This window comes from Bombus bifarius, unplaced genomic scaffold, assembly GCF_011952205.1.
Source record: "Bombus bifarius isolate JDL3187 unplaced genomic scaffold, Bbif_JDL3187 scf7180000007977, whole genome shotgun sequence".
Taxonomy (NCBI): domain Eukaryota; kingdom Metazoa; phylum Arthropoda; class Insecta; order Hymenoptera; family Apidae; genus Bombus; species Bombus bifarius.
The window spans coordinates 2,143,038-2,163,037 of record NW_022884362.1 but is presented as its reverse complement, the minus strand read 5'-3'; the positions used below and the strand labels follow the sequence as shown (position 1 = coordinate 2,163,037).

General features: G+C 36.8%; 1 protein-coding gene and 1 non-coding gene across 2 annotated transcripts; both read left to right on the top strand.

Annotated features, from left to right (window-relative positions):
* Positions 1-2,199: 2,199 nt before the first annotated feature.
* Trnav-aac lies at positions 2,200-2,272 on the top strand. The gene has a single exon. It is a non-coding gene; the product is annotated as a tRNA-Val (tRNA).
* Positions 2,273-2,828: 556 nt separating this feature from the next.
* LOC117204213 (protein C1orf194) lies at positions 2,829-19,055 on the top strand. Its single transcript, XM_033441405.1, has 4 exons — positions 2,829-3,053; positions 17,113-17,333; positions 18,198-18,338; positions 18,492-19,055. The coding sequence occupies exons 2-4, from the start codon at positions 17,130-17,132 to the stop codon at positions 18,687-18,689; spliced, it is 543 nt and encodes a 180-aa protein (XP_033297296.1). The 5' UTR covers positions 2,829-3,053; positions 17,113-17,129; the 3' UTR covers positions 18,690-19,055.
* The last annotated feature ends 945 nt before the right edge of the window (positions 19,056-20,000 follow it).

The following is a 20,000-nucleotide window of genomic DNA, read 5'->3' as shown; positions in this document are numbered from 1 at the left end:
CTTTTATTGTATATCATAATAATCATAATAAGGACCATAAGTTTAATTAAATATTTCGCGCAAATTTTATTTAATTTATCTTATCATCTTAATACTGTGATTATTAATATCTCTAAATATAAATATTAAATATTCAAATATGTAGTAGATATGAAATACTACTACATTACTATGTATTAATTGGTTATATTGATACGTTATCAATATTTTAATTATTAAACAATCACTACCTCGAAATTACGAAACTCATTACATTTCCAAATTTATACAACTATTTTTAGGTTCATTTCGTAAGTTTGCGTTAAAGCAAAAAAACAATTCAACCGAAGATAAAAGTGAATTATATTACAACATTAAAGTTCTTATGTTCGCATTATCGGTTCACACTGCCATGGCTGTGACAGTCATTGGTGTTGAAAAATAATGTTCACTGATATAGTAATATCATATGAGCGTTTATTATTAACCATTGTAATGGTTTTGCCATAGCACATGTCACGTGTATGCCACGTATAAGTATACTTCATGCTTTCGTGTATCTAATTCGTAAAAATCAGTAGTCAATTTCGAGATGAACAAATCGAATCATCTATATTCGATGCGTATTAAGTCATCGTTTGTTTTAATAGCAATACCCAAGTCTAATTTAGCAACCATCGTTATTATTATTGTCGATACAGTGTCAAACACAGAATCAGGCGCTTCAGGCGAAAGCGGTCAATTTTATACAACGAATTTTATTTTCGAATTTTCACACAATCAAGAAAGTACTCTAATTACAAATCAGAATGTCAAAGTTCAGTCGTGTTTGAGAGTCGAAGGATATCAATTTGCTGTAGATAGAGCGTGATACGAATATTTAAAAAGACTCTAAACAGTAGTGTCGTCTTAACGCATTGCTATCTCGAAAGGTTTTAAAAACTTCCTGTGATAAAACCGTATGTAAAGAGACATTTCGAAGGAAATAAAAATTATATAATTTAGTTAGAAAGTTAAAGTCTATTGTCCCTATCTCTTTGATTCAAGACTACAAATACAGCACAGATTGAATTTACATTTTTTTCATTTTGTAATTTCATTTAATATCACGTGATTTTGTTACGTTGTATTTGATGGAATCGATGTCTATTCGCAATTAAAGGCCAATATCACCTGATCCTGCTACTGTTATCGATGCAATTAAATAAATCGGTCAATGATTAGTAACTACAAATTGTAATTATGATTAATAATTTAAAAAAGATGTATTTTTTAATTATGTCATTATCAATGATAGTTTCTATTTAACCTTGTTCTCGATATATAGTACTTTTTGAGTTCTGTAAACCTGAGTACTTTGATAGGAGATGTCCAAAATGACATCCAAGTGATAAGATGATAATAAATATGAGCTTAATATAACGTACGAGTTGGAATAGTTGAAAATTCTTCGATAGGGCGTTTTCTTACGTGAGTGTAACAGATGTAGGTTATATTAATTTTCTAAACACATAATTAAATATTCTATTATAGGAAATATTATGAAATAATTAAATATCACATGTAAATTATATTAGTCAGCTAGTTTGACGATCTTTTAATAAACAATTTTTAAGTAAATTGTACTAGGAACTGTGGAAGTTCCGAATTTAAATTTACATATGTCATTTTTACTTGTGAACATACCTGAAATCCGTCGTATGCGGAATATCAGTTGAGGTAAGCATTCAAATGAGTGTGTACAGAATGCATTAGAGAATTGAGTTTTAAAAACTTCGAGTAGTACCAGAAATTATTGAAGAATAACAGATCAATGACAAAGCGCCTACGTACCTTGAAGTATAAGCTATAGTATTTCTGAACGTCTCCTGTGTAGGCAACCAGCTAACAAATTACGGAATATAAAGCTTGTTATGTCTCGTAAGCAAGATTAAATAATATATACTTTTATAGTATTACAAACTCCACTTATCGCTGGACATCCTGCATATGTATACACAAAAGTATAGGAGGAGCATCTCGCTTTTATTCTTCACAAGATATAATTGATGTTCTAAATAATTTTTATAGATTTTAGCTTTTTATTATTAAAATTGAATTTTTTTGCGTAATTTAAGAATTATGCATATTACGTAATATAATATTGAATATTATATTTGTTTCTTTTAAATTTTAAGTTTAAAAATGATAAATAATTTATGAAAAAAATAGCTACCACTTGTTTCCGTGGTGTAGTGGTTATCACATCCGCCTAACACGCGGAAGGTCCCCGGTTCGATCCCGGGCGGAAACATTTCTTTTTTTCTTCAATCAATATTTTCTATAGTAAGAGAATATATTTTAGATCACAATATTTTAGTCATAGACGTACGTCTATCATTTTAGCAGTCTATTCTTAAATATTTCTTAAATATTCTTTATAAACCTTGCAACAATACAAAATATAGAAACATTTTTTGGTACCTGTGTTAGGAATTCTTATATATCCATACCTGCAAATAAATTCCACTTGTTTGATACATATACAATAATGTATTTGTAAATGTGACATATCGTCATGTACCACATCCTCATTACTCGCAATGTTGTCGATTCAACCTAGAATAAGAGTGATCGTACTTAGTTCCATTTTTCTCCGCTAGGTGTGTCGTAATCTTATTCTGTGTAGTTGATAATATTGTAACTGATATAATAATGAATTAGATGTTACATAGATTTATTTAATATAATATTGTAGATTATAATTTTCCCCCGTCTAGGATTGTCTTCAATATAATATTTTGTAACATTAAGAAATAACTTTACGTAAGAATATCTCATTTACTCGCTGTAAGTATTAATTTAATATATTCCTTTTATCATAGATGTCGCTGATCGTTTAAAATATGTTAATTCGTAGTAACAAGTTCAGTAATACTGTTTCCATGGAACGCTATTGACTTAATTTCACTTTTTATAAGTTTGTATCAAATACTGCTACTGACTTAATAGTCAGTTGCTAAGCAGATTCAACTAGCTGTTCGTCATTCTTTATTGTGCATTTTGCCAAGTGGAATACTCTTCCTCCGTAAAAGGTATGTATCAATCATATAATTTACCGTGACATTTTAGTAGACCTTTTTTGATTGTTTCTTCTATAATTTACAAAATACATAAAGCGACATTGTGTAGTACAAGGAATACTAGAAGAAACTTTATCAACATAGTTGCACAATTATAACGTATTGTTATATGTATTCTACCTATCCACTTTATTTTTCATTTAACCTATCGAACCAAAGCGAACGAACCACGATTGCAATTGAAGTACAACAACATATTTACACATTCGAAGCTGATAAATATACATGTGCGTAACAATTATAATTATTAGTTACAACGAGACAAATGCAAGATAATAAGAAATGGTCGATAAAAATGATTTTATGGAACAATTTTCTCAAGACTCGTTCACGAGTGCTGTCAAACGATTAGCTTCTTCGTCGATAAATTCGAACTAAAATGACAGGAAAAGGAATTCGCCGATACAGATTTATTAAAGATATCAGCGGACATATCGTAGAATTTTCGCGTTGCGCGTCGTAACAAAGCAAACGGACAAATTGTAGCCATCTTTGGAAACACGATCGTCGTGTCAATAACAATAAGACAATATCTTGTTCTTCCCGTATTACCGTGGAACGTGGCAACGTAATGACGTGTTGCGAATACGAGCCTATCGCGATAATAATATTCACGAAACAAGTCCCACAGGTGAAATGATCAAAGTTTGCCAGGCACGTCGTTGCTGGAGGCTGTCACCGTCAATTTCTAACTAATATGTCACGTGGAAACTACGGAATTGGCCGGAGGGCGTCTTTGATCTCGCAACAGCCCCCCGGAACCAGCGTGCTTGTCCACCTTCCGAAAACTCACCCTTCGAGTCGCACGCCACGTACGTGCCACGAGGGTCGCTAAATCCAATTTTATTGTTTGCACGCTCAGGAAAGCCGGAATTACTCGATTCCGACCGTGAAGCGTAAATCGTTCCGTCGACTCGATTTCGGCTAATTTAAGCGTGTCGTAATCATTAAAAAGATCCGAAAAGGAATATTCATTTTCTGCCTCGAGTGTTTGATTAATATTAAGTTTCTATGGAAGAGATTTCTCATGGGCGTGGTGTAATCTATGTCAGATTAGAACGTGGTGCGATCTATGTAAGATTAGAACGTTTATGGCCTTTGAAGAAGCATCCGATATTTTTGACTAGCGAAATAAAAATTATTGATATAATATCTAGAATGTAGATATATAGGTGGTAAAAATTCTATCGATTAAACAGTTTTTTTTATCGATTAAACAGATATTTTTCATCGATTTGACGCTATTCTTTAACTAGTAGATCAGTTCTGCAATTTTAAGGAATTTCTTTATTTGTTTTCTGAGTCGAGTAATTTTTTTTTTTATATTAGGTAATAATCTATAATTTTTTAAACGTTGTACCACAAATAACGATTCAAATGCTCCTCGAACAAGAAACAAGCTATTTAATTGAAAAATCGAAAACTATTCTTTTAACAAAAAAGTAACGCAACAACGATGAAAAAAAAAATGAAAAAAGGATCAATTTTTTCCTAAATAGGAGTAAGAAAAGCTCGAAACGAGCTGGTACACGAATAGAAAAAAAAAGAAAAAAAAATAAAAGATAGCAGAAGGGCGAAAAATTGACTTGGCGATCCATGTTTGGCACGATCATAGATCATTCTATTGTATCAAAAGGGGGTGTGTGTACACATTATAACAGGGACATAATGGCGCACCAATGTGTACACACAACGGGGACAGCGGCGACACAGAATGTGCGGTGTTTGGTCTCCATTAATATCGGATCGACTGGATGGTTACTGCAGGCCATCTCTTGTATCTCTGCCGCTTTTTTTTTTATAGGGCCATATGTCTCGTGCGTGGATCGCGTCCCGTGGCGGGACGCTCATTTGTCAGCACGGAATCTGCCATTGTCGCGATTTGATGCCGGCAGTCAAAACATGCGTGCGATTTTCCCGCCATCTAACGTTGCTTTTAACGCGACAGATCGCAATTACGCGGTGTTGTTCATCGATAAAGACGAGCATAGTGTCTCGTTAAGTTGCAGGTTTCAACGAAACTCGATTAGCAGACTACGGATGTTTGTGCACTTAGAGGAAATTCTAAGGTGCAAAATTACACGGAATACGCATAATACGTAAAAATATGTTTCTTTATAATATTACTAAGAGAATTAGACAAATCACTGCTTGGATTTCAATATTTTCTAAACTTTAATTACGATTAGTTATAGATCCGAATAAAATAACGCTAGCAATTACAGGTGCCATTTTCTGCTTCGCTCTATCACATTTTTAATCTGCGATATGACATAAATCACGGTATAATAATAGAATCAGAAAATTACTCTACGCGAGACATCCTACGTTCTATCGAAATTAAATGTCACCATTAAACGCGACAACAAATAATTCCACCGATATAGCGAAAAAGTCAACCTTGAGAAAAATACCTCTCTGTTTCAAATCACTGCTCGAATTTCAATATTTTCTAAAGTTTAATTACGAGAAACATTAGTTATAGATCGTTATAGAGACGGAGGAGATATTTCTAAATAAAATAACTTCAGCAATTACAGGTGCCATTTTCTGCTTCGCTCTATCACATTTTTAATCTGCGATATGACATAATACACGGTATAATAATAGAATCAGAAAATCACTCTACGCGAGACATCCTACGTTCTATCGAAATTAAATGTCACCATTAAACGCGACAACAAATAATTCCACCGATATAGCGAAAAAGTCAACCTTGAGAAAAGTACCTCTCTGTTTCAAATCACTGCTCGAATTTCAATATTTTCTAAAGTTTAATTACGAGAAACATTAGTTATAGATCGTTATAGAGACGGAGGAGATATTTCTAAATAAAATAACTTCAGCAATTACAGGTGCCATTTTCTGCTTCGCTCTATCACATTTTTAATCTGCGATATGACATAAATCACGGTATAATAATAGAATCAGAAAATTACTCTACGCGAGACATGCTACATTCTATCGAAATTCAAAATTAAATGTCACCATGAAACGCGACAACAAATAATTCCAACGATATAGCGAAAAAGTCAACCCTGAGAAAAATACCTCTCTGTTTCAAATCACTGCTCGAATTTCAATATTTTCTAAAGTTTAATTACGAGAAACATTAGTTATAGATCATTGTAGAGACAGAGATATTTCCAAATAAAATAACGCTAGCAATTACAGGTGCCATTTTCTGCTTCGTTTTATCACATTTTTAATCTGCGATATGACATAAATCACGGTATAATAATAGAATCAGAAAATTACTCTACGCGAGACATCCTACGTTCTATCGAAATTAAATGTCACCATTAAACGCGACAACAAATAATTCCACCGATATAGCGAAAAAGTCAACCTTGAGAAAAATAACTCTCTGTTTCAAAATACCTGAAAACCTGAAGAACGACAAACTGGAACTCTGTCTCGTCTAATCATTATGTATCTTTATTTACAATTAACGACGCGTCGAACGAACCGTACTCGTTAAATGTTAGTCAGTAAGCATAGCTCGCAGAAAGCTTAATCGAAAGAAAATCGAAAGAAAATTTCAGAAAAAGAAAGAACGCGAAATGTATCGACCAAAAGAAGCGGAACAGAAGTTCCACCGTCAGAGAATACCTACGGTGGTTGAAAAGAAGGGAGATTGGCCACGTCGTATAATATCAATGGGCGATAGAGGTGGATGGCGATGATCGCATCGCATTAGCAACGGAGCGTTCTATGAGCGACTACCGTCGTGGCCACCGTCTATGTCCGCTTAGAACCCCACAGCGTATATATTATACGCTGGAAGTGTCACCCTAGCTGCTGTGTCTCGGTGTAAAATAAACGATACCTAATTATACGCGTCCCGTCCGCGTGAAAGCCGAACCCGGAGCAAGTGCGTACGAAGGTGGCCTCCTGCTTAATGGGATTACGAAATTACAATTTAGATTGATTGTCCGTGCGCGACTGCCTCTGTACAAGCGGCAACTTGCTATATACCGTGCATTTAAGAGGCAGGATAAAGTCAATAGCGTGAAAGACGCATTTCTCGGGAAACTGATTCCTCATGGAATTAGTACTTGATTGGAAGCAGAAGTTCTGTGATCTTTGTGCTTTAAGAGGCAAGAAATCAGTTGTTTCAGACGAACTTTCTGTTTATTATTCTTTCATGTAATATTCCTTTGTGAGTATCCTCTTCGTTGAATATTTTTCTTATTAAACGCTTTTTGTTTTTTGTGAAGATATAAGTTAAGAATCTATCGAACAGTGATACTGAAAATCATCTGTGTTTCACTGTTCCGTAATTCGTACGAGATATAGTTCGTAGTTGACGTTTAAGGTATATTTTGTTGTATTATATTATTTATATTACGTCGAGAATTTTCTTAAGCGCAATCAAACAGAGTATAAATATTTTTAACATAGGGAACACTACTACTATCGAGAATCACGATATTCCTGTTAATTTCATATTTGTAATAAAAGTGCAGAAAAGTGAATTTACGATTTTAATCGAACAAATCGTAATGTTCACGATACAACGTTGCATTAATTTCACGAAATTTCTAAATACCTTAATAGGCGTAATATCTTGTACGAAACATGCTTAAATTAAAACCTGTAATTAATCGTATGCTAATTTCTCGCGACGTCAAACAAAAGCTGGTGAACTCGTGCCTCGAAGCTTGAAAATTTCGTCTCCGGTGATCTAGGCTTCGTAATTTTCCCGGTAATCCAGACAGGCGCAATTTCAGGCAACGATAAATTTTTGTTATTCACCGCGATCGTTTCCGATGTTGTCAATTCCATTTAAAAATCTCGCCGGTTTCGACATCTGGATGCGCCCCGTAATATATAGAGGTGTCTGCGTTGCGGATATCGTATTTTTTTTTTTTTTTTCACCAGGCTTCGCCTGCTGCCAAGAGGGTGGCTCGCAGTGGGTGTGCCTGGCGATGATTAATTAGCGTTTGATGAATATGTATGAGAGAAAGGCAACCAACTCCGCTAACACGTACACACAGCCAGCATCCCCTGTGTTACAATAACGCGGCCAACCCCCTTCGCATAGCTCGTTTCAAGCCTGTGATAGCTCTTTCTCTCTCTTTCTCTATTTTCCTCTCTCTCTCTCTCTCTCTCTTCCCTCTCTCTCTTTCTCTCGTTTTCTCTATGCTTCACCTCTACGGATTCTGCGACTCTTCCGTGAGCTGTATAACAATGCGTTTTCGGGTAAAAATTTTTGTTACGGAACGAACGTCGACCCACGGCCATCCATTATGATTTACGCGGGCCTCGTGCATACGCAGGTTTACATTTACCGGCGAATTTCGTTAAAATATACCGAGCAATGGCAAACGCGTCAAGTGTACCGATGGCTGGAATCTTGGGATCTAGCTTTGATATTGATGGATTAGTAGCAAATGTAGGAAGAAGTAGCGCAGTTGAATCTAACGTACGTGTATGGTGACCTGCTAGCATATTCACTGATATTGACACGTATGACCGGTACCGCGTGATAATAAAAGTAGAAATTTATTTAAAAAATTAAACGCCCGGCATAATGTCGTACTATGGAATAATGCACGTACAAATTACATCTCGTTGTGTGTTTAAATACAGACGAAAGATCGGTAGTTCTAACGTTGATCATAGTTCCAAATATTCTAAAATAATATTCTATAAAATAAATATTCTAAAACATTCCATTTCCAGTGTCTCTCGCAAATAAATCCAAAGAAGATAGAATAAAATTAAGGGTAGTTGTAAAATTTCTTAAAAAATCCAATCTCCATTTGCCTTCGAAATTAAATCCAACAGAAAATAAAACAAAATGTACCATAATCGGAAAAATCGCGTTTCTATTATTTCTCAAAACTAAATTCAGAGAAGATAGAACGGTATCGAGCATAACTGAGAACTGTCTAAAAATATTCATTTCCGATATTCTGGAAAACTAAATCCAAAAAAGAGGAGAGGAAAAAGGTTCGGTTAAAATAACGCGGAACCATGCTGTCCTCGTGGTATCGAACGCGTGACACATCGACTTTCCATGCTGTGCGTCCGATTGGAGGTATCGGGACGCGTTCTACACCGATATCCATCAGTATCGCATAAACTGGCTGGTTGTATCGCAGCAAAATATCACCTATGGTACTGCGAGCAGGGCGCGAGGGGTTTAGATTTCGGCGAAACGCGAGGCTGAAAGGCCGACGGTGAGCGAGATCGCGCGCGCGCGCGCGCGCGGATTGTTCGCACTGCGAGGAGAACAATGCAAACAATGGCGGGGCCGAAGCGCTGTGGTGAGACCCGGCTTACGCGGTGAATACAATTACATTATGAACTCGATTACCATTTAAATGGAAACAAACGTGAAATGCTAAAATACACCGACGACTCTCCGCCTCTGCCAGCCAACCAGAGCCGTGCCTCTCGGCGCAACGCGCGCGAAAATGTGCAACCGCCTCTCGAGTGCTCGATCATCGGTATGCAAATAGCGTGCACGGGCATACACACGTGTGTGCACAGCGTTTCGTCGGGAAAATATTTCGTGCGAAGGGATTGCATCGGGGAAAGATCATTTTTGTTGCTAGATTGCTTCGTTCCGTTTGCCTTTCGTCGGTTCGTGCTTTGGTGATTAAGTAAAGAGCACTGATATTTTTCGCTTGGCTGAATATTTTTCTCTTTGATCGACGATTTAGGAAGAGAGATGGAATTAACGGGTTATAATTTGGAAATTAGAAATTATCGTAGGGAACGTGGCGGAGAGAGAATTATTCGTTTTCGTATAGTTAATCCTTTCGTTTCGGATGTTGGATATAGCCAACATCCTACTCTAACGTCTTATTAATTAACGATAACGTGTATTTTTCAGTGAAATTGATCTCGAGTTTTCAACTCGTTCAGTTTATATGTTATGTGTTATCGATAGGAGCAGTTTTGCAATTATTTCAACATTTTTCACGTTTATTTGTGCGCATCTCGTTTTCTCTCTTAATATTTTGTACGGTTGATAGCAATACCTTGACGATATTTTTAACTAAATTAGATTTCTTGGTATATTCAATTAGATTAAATATTTTTATAGATCAAATTTTATTGTTTCGTTCTAATCCATTCCACTATAAAATGAATTTTTCGCTTGATGAAAAGGATATGTAGCTTACAGGGTAGAGTATCCTAATAAGTGATATGAATTATAATATCCTTCTAACAATAGTACCTACAATTATAGAAACTAAATATGTAGAGATTTGCTCCACCCTCCGTAATATTTTAATAAGTACATTGATTTGAATATTTTTTATATTTTCGTATATTACGTGCACTCCGTACATTTATATTCCTCACAATTGCGTATAGTTCAGTCAATAGAGTGAATTTTATTCGGGTGAATTTTATCCGATATAACGGGCTTCTTTTACACAAATCGCTGTTAAATATCACAGGAAATGGAAAATTAAAAGGTATATTCTGACAGGGAGCTTCTAGTACCTTCAGCACGTAATTTTTCACAAACGTAACACCGACTGTTCCTATGGAAAAGACAATTTCAAGAGCGCGCTTGTCACTCGATTTTTAACACTCGTTTTCTCGGTAACTGTAGCACTGAGAAAGATGATTTTTTTTTTTAATTCGATGTACCGTGGAAGACTAGACATGATTTTTGTACCACGACATATTCTTTGCGAAGTACGTATGAACCAAACTTTACCTAGTCTTGGTCCTTTTAAAGGAACGCGTGGTTCTTCATCGTCTGTGTTCTTATTCTTCATCGACGTAATTGTTTATTGTTCTCGTTTGCGATGGTCACATCGTGTTCAGGGGCTGCTTCGACGACCTTTCAAAACGAACAAAAAGTATACGTAACATTTTTTACAAAGATGCGTTTTCAGAGGAGATATTTTAAGAAACGCGTTAAAGAACCGATCAGCTTTGCTATATCGAATTTCCACGAACGTATAACCTTTTCGAGTGGCGCAAATATTCATTTTCATTTTCTACTATATCCGGCACCGGTTTATGTTAAAAACGTTCTCGTTAAATCAGATCAAACACGTCCCAACAGCTCTATTTGACTGTACCAATAAACGTCCGCAGTATACTCATACGAAATTCGTCGTCCACGCGTTTAGCTACTCTCTGCGCGTGTCGATGGCCGTGGAACGAAAAAAGAGTTCCGTTTAACGTGTCCCATCAGCACCCCAATTCTAATTATTATACACTTAATTTCCTAATGAACCGTATCGAACGGCAGGCTCGATGGAACGGCGCACTCGTGCACTGATTTCACGGGCCACCTGTCGCACTGCTGTCCTACCCACCCCATTGGTTTCGTCGAATTGGACACGCAGGGTGTAAGACATTATTCTACGCGAAGGGTCACGGGGGCTCGATGAAGACACGAGTATTACTTCTCAGACTGTATTTTCTTACGAAAGTTTTTCCTACGATAAAAAGTGTTTCTATCTTGCGATGTGCGATCGACTGAGAAAAATATTGAAAAAAGTATCCGCGTAATAAATGCTTTTTGATGTGAATGTACGGCGATCACAAGAAACATTTGTATAATACAAGCTGTGCAAGAAACGTTATTTTCAAGGAAATGTCTGTTTATTAGGTTCTACGTTTCAATTTCATATCATTATATTTTTCTAATTATATGAAAGTATGTAGGTACTATTAAATGACACGAAACTTAATATATTTGAATCGAATTAATTTGTATATAAATGGTATAATAAATATAATGGCGTATAAATAATTCTCGTAATAATGTACTTTACCTTGAATACGTTTGCTGCAACGCTTAATTAAATCGAATTTGCTGAAAAACTGTTTTTAAGTTTTCTCCATTTTTATATTAGTGATATATAAATTTATAGTAATGTTTTAAAAAAAAAGAGAAACTGAATATTTTAAAATGAAAATTAATATTAATTTCTACGTTATCTTTACATCGTCTCATTTTCTACAGCCAATTATAAATTTATTATTACAAATAACATATTACAAATAACAAATATGTACACTTTTTTGATTTTAATACTCGACGATTAAAATTTTATGAATATCAATGTTCTATCAAGACTTGATATTGTGTTTATGTCAAAAAAGGAATCTTCACAGGGCATAGTGATACAGCACAAGTAACATTACCTGGTATTCAGTGACCCTATGTAGAATGTTCCTTTCTCTAGAATTCATGAAAGGACGAAAACCAGGGGCGTGTCGCTTGTACTTTGCTGTTTGGACATTTTCGAACAAAGCTGTATCAATATTTCTTTCGTTTCTGCGGTCGTATGGCGTGAGATCTATACATTCTTTGCACCCTTCAAATATCGTGTGCAACGTTTCCAACGTTTGTTGTGGCTAGCCAGAGGCTTTACACGTTCAAGCTGTTTATTTCGATCCATATTGTCATTATAATACATAAATTAAACAATGAATTTTCAGTCTCTACGTGTTTGACGAAATTCTGAAACCTCGTTTTAACTCCTGAAATTTGAAATTAGTAATTGTAAATTATTTCCTAAGAATTCTTCAGCGAACTTCTCCCTAATTTCTATACTCTCTATAAACGTTTCTTCTGAATCTTATAGAAACGCTATCTCAAGCTCGGTCGTACATTCTAAACGCGTCATTTAAATAACAGAAAGCCACATAAAACGAGACCAATATTTTACAATCAGTAGAATCGTTAAACTGCGGAAACGCATCGCACCTTCGGTGTATGACCGAGTTTCATAGCGTTCTTTCAGGTTTCGCTTGAAATCCTAATCCCATAATATCCTCGAACCGATATATCGTCGTCGGTAATGGAATCGTGCATTCAAATGGACATCGTTTCCCAGCGAGTGTAGGAGGCAGGTCGCGGAGAGAGCAATGCCGTGGATGATATTGCCAATATTTGGTTTGATTCTGGTGCGAATGTGCAGGGTGTATGCCAAGGGGGTGCTCGCACCCCCTTAAGCGCGAGCACGGGGGTCGGAGGGTCGGTATATGTTAGACGCGCGCCGATTACCATTTGAATGTTTCTACCCCTGGTCAGCCTTTGTCAACCCTCCTGACAGTGACCGCACCTATCTATCTAGAAGGGATCCATTCTCCCTTTTCTTTCTTCTTTCCACCGCCGTATGTTCGCTGCTAGCTCTTCCATATCGAAGGACAGGCGACTTTAACAACCTTCGAGTCTTTTTCTTCTGTCGCATTGTTGTTGCTCGCCTGACTTTTTATTGTGACGCGTTCCCTTAGCTCGACTCGAAAAGAAAGAAGTAATACTTATGAAGCGAGGCATTGGCAATATATGCTTTTCGCTTAGACGTTTGTTCGTATCATTTATCGAGCTATTTATTGGAAGAGTACGCTAAAGAATGATAAAAGAATGAATAACGTGTAGATATAACGGAAGACTTTGTAACTTATTTCAGCTTCCTTCAAATTCGTTTGGTCTTTTCCTCGATATCCAATTCTTAATCGTTTCCCAAACCAATCCACATCGGCTAATAACGTTTCTCGTTTTAGTTAATTTAAATTTTATGGTACGATCGAATCTATGTCGAAACTGAACGAACCGATGTTGAAGAACTAAATAATCCACATCCACAAGTCTATTTATTATAAAAATGATGATATAAATGATCTTAAATTCCAAGATCAATTTTATGAGGTAACATTTGTCACTGTCGAGGCTTTTTCTCGACATATGAGGTCGTGTTTTCGACTTGTGGAGCAACGTGACTTTTAACCTCTGCTCAATTAACACTAGACTGATAATCATCGTCACCCTTCGAATCACAGGTTCAACAATTTAAGTTTCTTCCATTTAAACGGTAGCTTGTTATCTGGTCACTCGCCGTTACCGGAGATCAGATCGTCGGAACAATTATCTCGTAAAACGGTTGGCAAGGGGTTTGCCGTTCGTATTCACGGATAGGTCTGTGATTCGCGATCGTTGTTGATTCAGTGCGTTGAACATCGCACGTGCGCCGATGTAGACGTACGTAAAGCTCCCGCAACCCGAACTTCAGCACGCGCCGCGATTATGCGATTACGCGATTACGTGTGTCGGTTTCTGTACCCTAGCTGGCCCATCCAAGAAGAGGTCCACGAACGATACCCTACGTGTCATCGATGACACGGAACATTTTTTTTCTCTGCCTACGTCCAAATAAAGAAGAAAATGTTTCAAGTTCGATTTTGTCGTTTTAAGTTGGAAATTTCGCGTCGTTCTCTTTTTTACACGACGAATGGGCTTCGAATTGTTACGAATTTATGGGAAATTTAAAGGTGCAAAATTGCATCTTAATATATAGAAAGTGTGTGCAGAAACATATAAAATAATCTAAAATATAGAATTTATTAGAATATTTGGTTCAAGTTAATTCATAAAAATATGTGAAGTTAATGACGATTTATAGAATACACGGTCATGTTCTACCGGAAGCTTCGATTAACTCTGTCGTGGGAAATTTTTAATCCCTCGAACTTTCATGCCTCGATCTTACTCGTATTTTAAGAATCAAAGAAACTTTAAAACGAGATTGAAACAAAAAATCATCACTTTCCGTCTTCTTCTTCAAATTCATTCTTTCTCTAAAAAGTACTTGTATTTTCAAGTATCATATCAAAATATAATTCCTTCATTGGCAATAAATATCAAGTAAATTCTTTTTTTTTTATTTAATATTTCACATTCACAATTTGTCCAATTTTGGTAGAATTTTTTAGCTGTTTGATTATCATGTGGGTGGCTACCCCCAGCGGGGTACCATCTTCGTGTTTGTTAGATTATATCCTTTATGATCAAGTAAATTCTACACACATTTTCAGATTGATTTCAAAGACCAACGGAGATGATTACGACATTCGCGTTTCGTTACAGTCCTAACGAAATCTCAAATATTTTCATGACTCAGTACAAGTAGAAGCTACAGGTCGCTAGCTCTGATATTAAATGCTATATCGTACGAATGATAGGCTATTATTGTACGCAAGAAATGTCGTCGAATTTTAAAGTAACGCGATAAATCACGAAGAACGTCGGAACACAATGTACCACATCTTTCGCGCATAGTTGGCGAACATTTAAAATCGCATAACGCATCCACGCGCATTGCCTGCGTACCAGCAAGAATTAAGGGAGGTAGGAGTGATACGTAGCGGCACGAGCCGACACGTGACTGTGCCGCTTTATACAAACAGCATTATGCACGCTCGTGCTAACATAAATTACTGTGGGTTTAATATCGGACGTCGACGTTGGCCATAGCCGACCACCTCCTGAGCAAAACACGTTAAATGCGGCCAACCGAGCCCGCTCCTCTGTCATGAAACGAACTTCCTTTGATTCTTGCTGATCGCAGGTGTCAACAGGTTTACCGGTAATCGAGTTTTATATATTGACAAATAATTTTTCTATTTTTGTAAATCCGTTTTTACGGTGTAAAATGTTCTTTCGCCGATTCACGAGAGTAATCGAACGTTCGTTATAGAAAATTGTATGGGTATCTTGTGCATTTTGCTAAACTTTAGATCGTAATACGCGAAATGTACGATCTTTTGCATTAGGTAATTTTTTCAAATTCTCGTTAGATTTTAATTCACGAATGATTTTAATTTCCAAAGGTAAACTCTCTTCTATCCTAAAACTTAGATAAAAACGTTCAACCGTTTTCGGAATTATTTCATCTGCTTTCCTTTCGACCCATCAGACTCAAGGATCAACATCCGGTTTCGATTTTCTATTTCGAGAGATCAAAACGCGTCCGCCACCGAACGCATCAGTCACCCTCGAAACATTTACTCGGAGGAATTTCGATTCTGATCCCGATTCATTGATAAACGAAAGGCTTTAATACATGCAGGCGGTCTGCATTCCGTCATTCTCCGCGGGGTGTCCACTTATCGAGACCGTTTCATTCCCTCTTTTCGTTCATTCTCGCCTTTACAGTCGCTCAGGCTGCTTTCCAAGGGCATCTCGTAAGGCTCCCTAAAGTCGCTTACAAGCGCTTTCACGTTTAGAAGTCGTGAAAGAGCTTATTGTGAAATTTAACCGAGATTTTCCCCGAATGCTGCCATTCATATACGACCGCCTTTCTGTCTTCGTTTACATTCAACCAGTCAGCTGTTTGTACCGTGCACGATGCACTGATTATTTAAATTCTTTGTTCCGTTCGCTCAAAGTACGTGACATTTTTAATTAAATAATTACAGCGATTCACAAAAATATTTGAGCGCTCGTACGAGTATGTTAAGTGTTATAGGATGTATCGCGAAAATTTCATTAACAACATGATCGGATTATCGTTATCGTATTGACGAGGTTTAACCCCTTAACCTACGATTTACGTTCGAGAATGCCAGTAATATTTACTTTTGGCCCGATCATCGTACTACGAGTCATGCTTATAATATTTACGTTTGACGCGATTATATACTGCGGGTCATGCTCGTAATATTTACGTTTGGCCTGATCATCTACTACGGACTATGCCCGTAGTTGTAGGTTATGGGGTTAAAGGAAATTTCAAGATATACGCAGAAATTAGAAAATATTTAGCACACCTGTATATGTACCTCGCAGTGACCGTAAAAATATTTAAACAGTCGGTCACCCGTTATATTAACGAGCCTTGTTATACACCGGAATCATCCCTAACATTTATTACACGCCTAAAATGTTAATGTTTGTAACGTATAATTTGCGATTTTTGTATATACGCGAGATGACGATTCATAATTAAATAACTTGGAAATTTGGAAATATAATAATCCAAATGATCGGTAATTTGGGAGCTAGGAAATTTTAGTATCTCGTTTCACGCTAAACTTATTGAACACATTTCCAACGAAACGTTTTCTCAATGTACGTAATTGCGATTCCCGCGTCCTACAGCATAGTTCACGCTAATCGCACGAAATTTTATTTTTATTAATTTTATAATATAGCGAAACATAAAGCAAGTAAACGTTTATTTTATATATCGTGTTGCTACGCTTGTATCGCATTTTACTACAAACTTAGGAACGTTTATAGTTACAGGTGGTGTTAGAATGGCGGAAGTGAGTTACATTAGAAACCCTTATCCTGTGCCGGATGTAGTACGCGAAGGAGTGTGGCTACGACGACCTGTACTAGGTAATAAAGTTTCACCCAAGGACAGAGACTGGAGTGCAAAGTTAAAAGCGCACGAACGTCTCTTTGCTCATCATACGCTAAACAGTATACGGAAAGATAATAGGCTTCTGAGATCACAGGTAAAACTACACGCGTTAACCTAAAATCTTCGTTATTATTTTTTTATCTCACCATCTAGTACAATCGAATCTCGTTTTTTATTTTTTTATTATGACAGTACTTGCGTGACACATGTCTAAATATTCGTGTCATTTTAATTATACAGGGTGGTTGGTAACTGGTGGTACAAACGGAAAGGGTGTGATTCTACGCGAAAATATAGAATAAAAATTTTTTATTAATTTTTTTTTTTAATTTTTCCATCAGGACAACGATCTACAGTGAGATCAGTTATAACAAGACGCGATAAAGTGCACGCGTACCGAACGAAAATTCAAAGTCGATTTTGTCGAAAACAAAGCCTCGAACAAACAATTTTTATTCTATATTGTCGACTTCTTTTTTCGCGTAGAATCACCCCCTTTCCGCTTTTACCACCAGTTACCAACCACCCTGTGTACACGCGTAGATATTAACTTTGCCAATGTATCGTAAGTTCCATGCAATTTATTTCCATATTTTTACGAGCTATATATTCTTGAGAAAGTTTCTATAATATGTTTTTTATTATCAATTTATAATTAAATATTCCGAATATATCTTAATATACACTTTGAAATTTAATTTATTTCTAGGTGTATCTTTATGTAATCTGTTCTTGTATGATAAACACGAAACAGCAAAATATTGCAAAGTTTTTCGTATTTGATAAAAGTTAAATTTGTTAAAAATCGTCCGCTATTATCACAATTCAAAACAATTTCTTCCAATCTTTCTTCCATTTGTATGTTCATGTTATCGCGCATAGTACAGAAAAATAATTACAACTTTGTTTTTACAAACTACAAAATTACGTTTTTCACTAATCTTTACGAACGTGTTAGGTACCAAACGATGCTCTGGATCTGGCGCTTACAACCGTGTACATTCACAGCAAAGATACGTTGGTGCCCAAGAGCTACGTCCTAGTGCAACCAGAAACTTTAGGGAAGAGAACGTGGCGTGTTTTAAAAAATCAAATCGAGGTAAAACACAACGCTCCTTGTAATTTATTCTATATTTTTATAAAATCTTTTATCCGTAAGGTAAGAATCTTTTAAACCGTTAACGATGACATCTTTCTCAATCAAAAAATATATAATAATTTAGACGTTCGTGTTTATTTTCAATTAATCAAGGTTTCCAAGACACCGGATATTCCAGTAACGGAAGATCCCGTTTCGTTGCTTGTGGAAAAAGCAGAATGTTATCGTGGTCCGGTGCCAGAGAGACGAGTCCATCCGAGTAGCGTGAAATTAAATATCTCCGGACCTCACTCGGTTCAATCTAATCCCGGATACAGTCGCAAAATCGACGGAACTTTTTACAGTATTTAAACAGTATTTAAACACGGATCTGTACGGTGTTTGAGATGGAAACCCGACAGACAAATCTGTGCTAACAATCGTATTTGAGGAAATTAAATCAACGATTTTATGATTATCATCGGCACTGTCGATCGTTTCTATATATGTTTATGAATACGTATCATTTTGCCGTAATATCGCCGATAAATCTATACGGTTCGTGTGCGATTAGTAGAGTACTTCGTTTCATACTTTGTTTTGTATATCTTCTCAATTATAGTGACATTTCGAAGAAAAATTGCCACGCAACGTAATATCTAGATTGTTATACAATGCCAATTATTTTATATACGTATGTTTTGTTAAATGTAACGGTGCAATAAAAATTACAGATTCTACGTAGAAAAGTGGGTGATTTCAGTAAATTGGAAAATATTCGTACTGGAAACAAGGGTGCGGTATAATTAATAGAAATAGTAGCAAATGTTTAGAAACCGAAACGGAATTTTACAACAGTTAGAGAAATTTAGTATATAAGAAAATTATTTATTAACGTATGGCATGTAATGGAAGCTCTATCAACGGCGAACATCGTATCAAGGAAACAGAAAAAAACATCCCAAAAATCTCGAGCCAACCGAAATCATCGCGATAACTGCCCTTTACTTAAGACACCCCCGAGGCCGATGGTATCGGATCCGAACAATGTTGACAAATTTGTTTCGTAGATATCTCACGGCGTCGTGATGCGGTATCTTTGGAATCTTGGCAGCGATCTGCCGCGTGCAGCATCGGTTTCGCCCCTTTGGACATCGCTGTGACAAGAAGCGAAAGCGTGAGTCAGTGCACGGTGCGTTCTCACTGTCGACCAACCGAAGGGACAGAATGTCCCATTACCCGGGTAATCCTTGTTTGTAATAAACCAGCACCCTGCTGCCAGGGGGTGGCAGCCACCCTCGCCGCATAACGTCGCGGAGGTGGAGTCATCTCCGCACGCATATGCTCCTCATGGAATATCATTTATGTTTCGCCCCGTGCAGGCGTCTATCTTGCCCCCGTGTTTGACCCGTTCAACCCCTCTGACACCCTCTTCCAGCAGAAACTACCCTCTACGTCCTTATACATACGCCTAATCCGGCCATGATTGTCGTGGCGACCGCCTCGTCACGAAAACTCCTCCTCGACTCGTGCACCCGTTTTCTCTTCTTTTTTCTGTTTTATTTGGTCTGCCACCATCAGCTCGACCCCGTTATCTTTTTAACGACATTGGTAGGTGAGTCGAAGGGAAACGGGCCGCGAGATTATTGTTTCGCTACTATGGCGAGAGATTTTCGAGGGTTT